The sequence below is a fragment of the Nansenia antarctica genome (genome assembly GCF_963989245.1).
Source record: "Nansenia antarctica genome assembly, chromosome: 16".
Taxonomy (NCBI): Eukaryota; Metazoa; Chordata; class Actinopteri; order Argentiniformes; family Microstomatidae; genus Nansenia; species Nansenia antarctica.
In genome coordinates this window covers 7,386,620-7,393,283 of record NC_137686.1, presented here as the reverse complement: position 1 = coordinate 7,393,283, position 6,664 = coordinate 7,386,620, and the positions used below count along the sequence as shown (strand labels likewise).

The 6,664-nt window shown below is 49.5% G+C and overlaps 2 protein-coding genes across 2 annotated transcripts; one reads left to right on the top strand and one right to left on the bottom strand.

Moving 5' to 3' along the window:
- Window positions 1-326: 326 nt before the first annotated feature.
- Window positions 327-4,449, bottom strand: cdc34b (cell division cycle 34 homolog b). Its single transcript, XM_080546469.1, has 5 exons — window positions 3,716-4,449; window positions 3,196-3,282; window positions 2,973-3,070; window positions 2,126-2,260; window positions 327-1,959 (listed from the first exon to the last, which is right to left on the bottom strand). Exons 1-5 carry the CDS (start codon window positions 3,899-3,901, stop codon window positions 1,746-1,748), a joined length of 720 nt encoding a protein of 239 aa, XP_080402595.1. The 5' UTR covers window positions 3,902-4,449; the 3' UTR covers window positions 327-1,745.
- A 1,130-nt stretch (window positions 4,450-5,579) lies between these two features.
- Window positions 5,580-6,601, top strand: LOC308171721 (uncharacterized protein; the record flags this gene model as incomplete). Its single annotated transcript, XM_080546593.1, has 2 exons — window positions 5,580-5,856; window positions 6,262-6,601. Coding segments are annotated over exons 1-2 (597 nt in total), but the record flags the coding sequence as incomplete, so codon positions are not given.
- Between the last annotated feature and the right edge of the window lie 63 nt (window positions 6,602-6,664).

Below are 6,664 nucleotides of genomic sequence, written 5' to 3'. Positions count from 1 at the left end.
CATTTTAAATAGGCCAAAAAACCATAAAAAATACATACAGGTAAATAAAATGAAAAAGGTGATCGTCCATACAGCCACATGTGCATATCAGTAATGTTGAAACTGTAAACCATCTTTGAAGCCCACCAAGACTATACTACTCACTATCTTAAATGTATCAATGTATTTCTCATCTTTAAATATCCTGAGAGTTTAAGTTAAATTAAGTCCCAATTTTAATAAATGAAACATCCAATATTGCTGATACAAAATAAACACACACACACCCCCATACACACTTGCCTAGATAGTCATCATTAGCACCCTCCCACCCTCATCCAGCACACACAAAAATAAATAAGTAAGAACCAAATTGCGATGGCCATTTTCTTTTTCCTTCTCGGGAGGCTCTCTGACTGAAACTGCCACGACAACATAGTTCAACACAGATACACTCTTTCTACAAAAGACCCCACTGCCCATCAAACCCCACTAACCCCATAACAAACATAGACCATTCAAAAATAATTCGGGGAACAAAGAATCACAGGCAGAACTTCGAATCAAAGAAGTCGAATAAAACAGCGAAAAAGCTTGCAAGAGAGCAAAATTGTGAAGCTAAACAACCAATACAACATTTCCCTCGTTGGGGTTCCATCAGGCTTCACAGTGGAGGACCGTGAGGGGTCATCATCACCGAAGAGAGTCTGTCCAGACAACATGATCGCGAGCCCCTTTGAGTCACGCACACTCCACTCTCAAACCACGGAACACAACACATCAGAACCAGGCAGTTTATCGCCAGACCAGAAGACCAAAGCGTGACACGCAGCTGAAAAGTTCTCACTGGGGTTTGACCCGAACGCCTCGAGTTCACCGCAATGTCTTCTAGATGCAAATCACTGGCGTTTTTCCATGATTAAATCAAGTCTTTTTCTTTTTTTTCTCTTTTCTTCTTAGATCGAGCCAGAATGATGAGAGCAACACAGTGTCTATAAGGGGGAGGGGGGGCGGGAACGCTTCCAAGATGTCATGACATGCAGAATCACCACGTCTTGCCGAAGATTCGATTCCCTCCTTCAAAAATGGGAGGGAGGGAGGAGAGAGAGAAAGTGAGGCAGAGCCTCCATGTTGGAGATGTAAGCGTAGCGGGTTAGCTCAATGGTGCAGCATCACTCACACACAACATCAGGTGAAGTCCTCTGTCTCCTGTTTCAGTCAATGGGAACCTGGTTACGACAGGTGAAGAGACCCAATTACAGGCAGAGAACTGAGAAAGGAAATTGAAAAAAATATAATAATACAAGACCGGAGACTTCATAGGCATGATTCGGTAACCGGTCCAAAAACTGCACCTCTGCCCAGTTAGGATAGAACCTAGCATGTTGAAAACCCAGAGAAAACAGAAGGAGAAGAGCAGGAATACGGTGCGATGGCCAAGTGATACTAAAGTCTCTCCCTTTGTTTTCCCTTTTTTTTGGGGGGGGGGGGGAATAACCAGGTGCAAATTTGTTGAAACTGGAGTAAAAGCTTACCAGGCCCTTACCTAAAGTGTGCTTGTATTCTGGTAGGAAAAAACTAAAACAAAACAAAAATTAGGCAGATAGAAAAAAAAGAGAGAGAGAGGTTTGTTTTTAAATTCTTTCTGCGTCCGAGTCCTGTCAGGCCCCCCCCCCCCCCTCTGGCTCCCTCCTGACAAGGAAAAAAAGAGGGCGTGAGTGGCATGCGTCAGTCCGGCTGCGGTGGTCCTGGAGGTCCGGACCATGTCACGACTCCTCCGTGCCGGAGTCGTCCTCGGCGTAGCAGCAGTCGTCGCCGTCCTCGTCCTCCAGGTCCTCGTCGTCGTAGTAGTCGTCGTAGAAGAGGTCCGAGCCCTCGTCCGGGGGCGGGGCGCGCGTGCGGATGCAGTACTCGGCCAGGGTGGTGGGGACCTTCACGCCGTCGCGCTCCGCCTCCGCCTTGGTGGCCAACACCTGCTTCCTGTTAGAGAGGGAGAGAGAGAGGGTGGAAGGGAGAGAGAGAGTGAGAGAGAAAGGGGGAAAGAGAGGGAGAACGAGAGAGAGTGGGTGATTAAAAAGGTCATCCAAGTCTAGTTATTTTCTGTGTGCGTGTGTGCATGTGTGTGTGTGCGTGCCAGCCTGCCTACCTGATGATCTCAGCGTACTCCCTGTCCTTGCCCTTGCTGTCCCTCCACTTGCGGTACATGACCGAGGCATCCACGTTGGCGGGGGAGAAGGTGTTGGGCTCGTTGAGCAGAGAGATCACGCTCAGCAGGATGGTCCTACACATGGCCACATCAACAACAACATCAGAAGACCGTCAAAGCATTCACATAAAAAAAAACTTTATAAGCAGCAGCTGTATCAACTATGTCGTAACATAAATAGGACTGGACGTAGACACAAGGAGACCGATCCGGAACATGTGTTCCCTTCCAGGAAAACCCTGGAAAGGTTCCACTAAAACAACCAGGACCGGTGTCATTTGATCGGGGAAGGAGGGAGCAGGTAATGCCAGACAGAGAGGAAAAACAAGAAAGAGGAGGGGGGGGGGGGAAATAAACTGTGGACAGAGTGAGAGAGAAGGGGGAGGGGAGAGAGGGACAGAGAGATGTAGAAAAGAGTATTTGACGTTGTCGGTCAATGGGAGAAACTGAGGGGGCACAGAGAGAAAGGGGGGAGGAGAGGGGGACAGAAAGATGATGAAAGAGTCATCGGTCAATGGGAGAAACTGAAGAGGGACAGAGAGAAAGGGGGGAGGAGAGAGGGACAGAGTGAAAGGGGGGAGGAGAGAGGGACAGAGTGAAAGGGGGGAGGAGAGAGGGACAGAGAGATGATGAAAGAGTATTTTACGTCATCGGTCAATGGGAGAATCTGAGGAGGGACAGAGAGACAGATGGAGATGGGATGTGTCCCTGATGTACTGGGGAGTCGGTAAAGGGAAGCAAATGGAGGCATAGAGCGACAGAGAGAAGCGGGGGGGACGGGACATACCTGACGTTCTGGGTAGGGTTCCATCTCTCGGAAGGCAGCTCCCCACTCTGGGGGTCATCGACAGGGGGGTGCAGTATGGAGATACACACATCCCCGTTCTAACAAAGGAGAGAGGGGCTTGCAATCACAATCGTGTGCGACACAACACGAAAGGTATCACTCAGATTTGAGCCTAGATGAGTCAATAGTTTGCAGTGTCACTGCAGTAAAGTAGTCCATTTACCTCATAGATGTTGGGGTGCCACATCTTGGTGAGGAAGCGGAAGGCAGGTGGCGAGTATGGGTAGTCGATAGGAAACTTGATCCTAGCCTGGGGAACAGAGAGATAAGACAACAATCAGCAACTGGTCTGAAGCTCTTTGCAAGCCTCTGCCCCTGACCTAGTTGGATGATAATCTCATGTTGCGACTTGATCAAAACATGACCAGCTTCCTTATCAAAGCGCTACTTGATAGACATACAGGGCAGATAGACAAGAGTTGCAGTTCTTACCACTCAGGACAGGCCAGGGCCTACTGGAGAACGAAGCGTGTCCTAGGCTAGGGTGCGTTCGTAAACACGCTCTGGACATCTGATCAGCACTCACGGAACGCCTCTTGGGCCAATCAAATGACGTGGTCCCTGTGTGCGACGTTGAACCCAAGTGTGCGCTCCGGCGCTACGTTCGAATTTACGAACGTACCCCCCCCCCCCCCCCCCTAGCAAATCAATCACGTTGACCCACACACTTACCCACGACTTACCTTGAAATACCCCCCTTCGTAATGTGTGTTGGGGGGTCCGAAAATGGCCACTTCCCAGTTGTACAGATCCGCCTCGTCCACCAGGGTGATCCTGAAGCCCTCCACGGGCTCCTCCTGCAGGGACTTCATCTCCAGCATCAGAGCCTTCTGAGAGGAGGCGACGTGGGCCGGGCCGGGCTGGGCCATGGCGGCGGTTCTGGTGGTTAGATGGACCAGCTAAACTGATCTGATATGATGTACTCACACGAGCAGGTCTGGCAGAGAGAGAGAGGCCTGGTTGTTTACTAAGCTCAGCGAGGCTAGGCTCAGCCAGCTGATCTGAACCCGTTGTGTTTCTGTCTTTCTTTGTTTTGTTGTTCAGCACAATGACGAGCCTCTCACCCCCTGGTCTGTCTTCTGCTACGCACACAACACAAATATGTGAAGATATGGAATCCTACAATACCTCTCAGATGTGTCTGTCAGGACCAGTTTGACACGTTTAAGGGGACAAACTGCCAGTGAATCGTCGTGTTTGTGGTTAGCGGTGGTTAGCGAGGCTAGCCCTGGATGTAACATATATCCGCACACACACTAAGCTCGGAACAGAGACACCCAAAGTATTCAATACATGTAACTTCACTAAGCGACGCGTAGAATGAGAGTATATATGTTTATAATTCTATAACGAGTCAGTTAAATTAGAGAAATTAGGAAATAAACCCGGAGTGCGAGTCCCTACAGCTGCTGGCCACTGGCGGATTTCAGAGTGTTGAGACACAGACAGTCTACGGGTGCGTTCGTGCATTCGCTCTGGAAATCTGATCAGCACTCACGGAATGCCTCTCGTCCAATCAAATCGCTCGGTCCCTTTGTGACGTCGTACCCAGCGTGCGCTCCGGCGCTGTCAGAGCGGATTTGACGAACGCACGCCAACTGTACTCTCAGAACTAGTCAATAGACTGCATTGCTCCCTGGGTAGTGAAGTTCTAGCAGACAGTCTACGGGTGCGTTCGTACATTCGCTCTGGACATCTGATCAGCACTCGCGGAACGCCTCTCGTCCAATCAAATCGCTCGGTCCCTTTGTGACGTCGAACCCAGTGTGCGCTCCGGCGCTCTCGGAGCGGATTTGACGAACGCACGGCCAACTTGTACTCTCAAAAACAGTCAATAGACTGCAGTGCTCCCTGGGTAGTGGAGTTCTCATCGGAACATCAAACGTGTCATTCTGATATCAACTCGTGAAATGTCTCGCTCAACTCCTGATAGATACTGTGAATATATCACTGTTATGAATTCCAATAGAGGGTGGTGTTGCTGGAGTGACTTGGTCTATCTAAGTTAGTTAGAGTTAGTTTGGAGAAGAACTACAGCGGGATGTTTGGAGTAGAGCCAAGGATGTGACGTCACCATCAACGTTAACCTTTGTTTGTGTTGTTGGAAAGTACCTCCAGCGTACATTTAGAAGTCAAAAAAATACACGAAAACTCGAATTGATTAATCTAATAGCTATGTAACTAATTACACATATCATTTATTTAAGGTCAACGATATCCCACAGCTGTATAATAACTATGTGCCCCCTGCCGAGCGTATTCAGTGTGACGTTAAAAAGCTGCGTCGAGACTCGTGGCAGGACCCAGATCTTGCTGACCTGTTATGTGCCTGAGTAATAAAGCATAAGAACAGAATTAATATACCATTCACAATGAGGAGGAGAGCTTCCGTGATATCGACGTCATTGCGGCTGTTTTACATTTCATACACGCTTAACTAAATAATTCAACAGACCATGGTTGTGAGTGAGCTGCCCCAAAAATCAACATATTTCCGAGGTACTATTTACGCGACTAGACTAGAGATCGGACCCTCGCGGCCAGGGGGGAGAGAAGGGAGTTTGACGATGGCTTCGAAAGAGAGTCGCCGGTCCCGTTCTGGCTCTCGCAGTCGTAACCGGGACAGAAACACACAGAGTTCACATGTGAGTAGAACCCCCCGATCCCCCCGATCCCCCGATGAGAAGAGAGGCCGGAGTGGATCGGTGGATCGGAACAGACCTCGCCGGAGAGACCCCGATCCTGGGTCACGAAGCGGATCGGAAGACGACAGGAAACGGGCCGGACCCCCCCGCCAGAAGAGCAAATCAACAGACCGATCCGGGTATGTATTATTATAGTTCTGATCAGATCGCACATTTATTACCACCGATGTACCGATATTGACGAGTTACACTGTCTTCAAGACACAGAAAATATGGCTCTTATGCTCCATGTCTTAAGTGAGTGCAATGTGCATGTCTTCAGGTTCGGTCTTAAGACGACTTAAGACATCTTGACAGACAACTTATTTTGGTTAATTAAGACATCTTAAGACATCTCAAGACAAGGTGATGGCTGGGTATGTAGTTACGAGAACGTGGCTGCATGGCCTCATCAGTACACTGCTCCAATAATCCCCTCTGCCATGGAACTTCTGGTATCAAGTAGTTTGAACACATGCAATAGTTTTAATTGATATTAAAGAGAAATACTTAACAACTACTAAACAAAATGTCTCGTTCCTCAGTTCCGAATCGGATGATCCAAAACAGGGGAAGAAGAAAAAGGAAAAGAAGAGAGGGAGAGAAGACAAAGGGAAGAGGAGGAAGGGCAGGAGTCCGTCTCAGTCCGACTCGGGATCCGACGTGGACCAGAGGCGAGTGAGGGATGGAGGGAGCAGTGACAGAGAGAGGAGGATGCGGAAGAGCGTCGACAGAGAGAGCAGAGGCCCCAGCAGAGAGAGAGGGGAGAGACAGAGGAGGGAGAGAGAGGGGGGGGAGAGGAAGAGGAGCCTAGACAGGGAGACGAGCCGGGACCGAGGCCGGAGGAGCGAAGACAGAGAACGAGGAGGAGGAGGAGGGGAAGACAGAGAACGAGGAGGAGGAGGAGGAGGGGGAGACAGAGGAGGAGGAGGAGGAGGGGGAGACAGA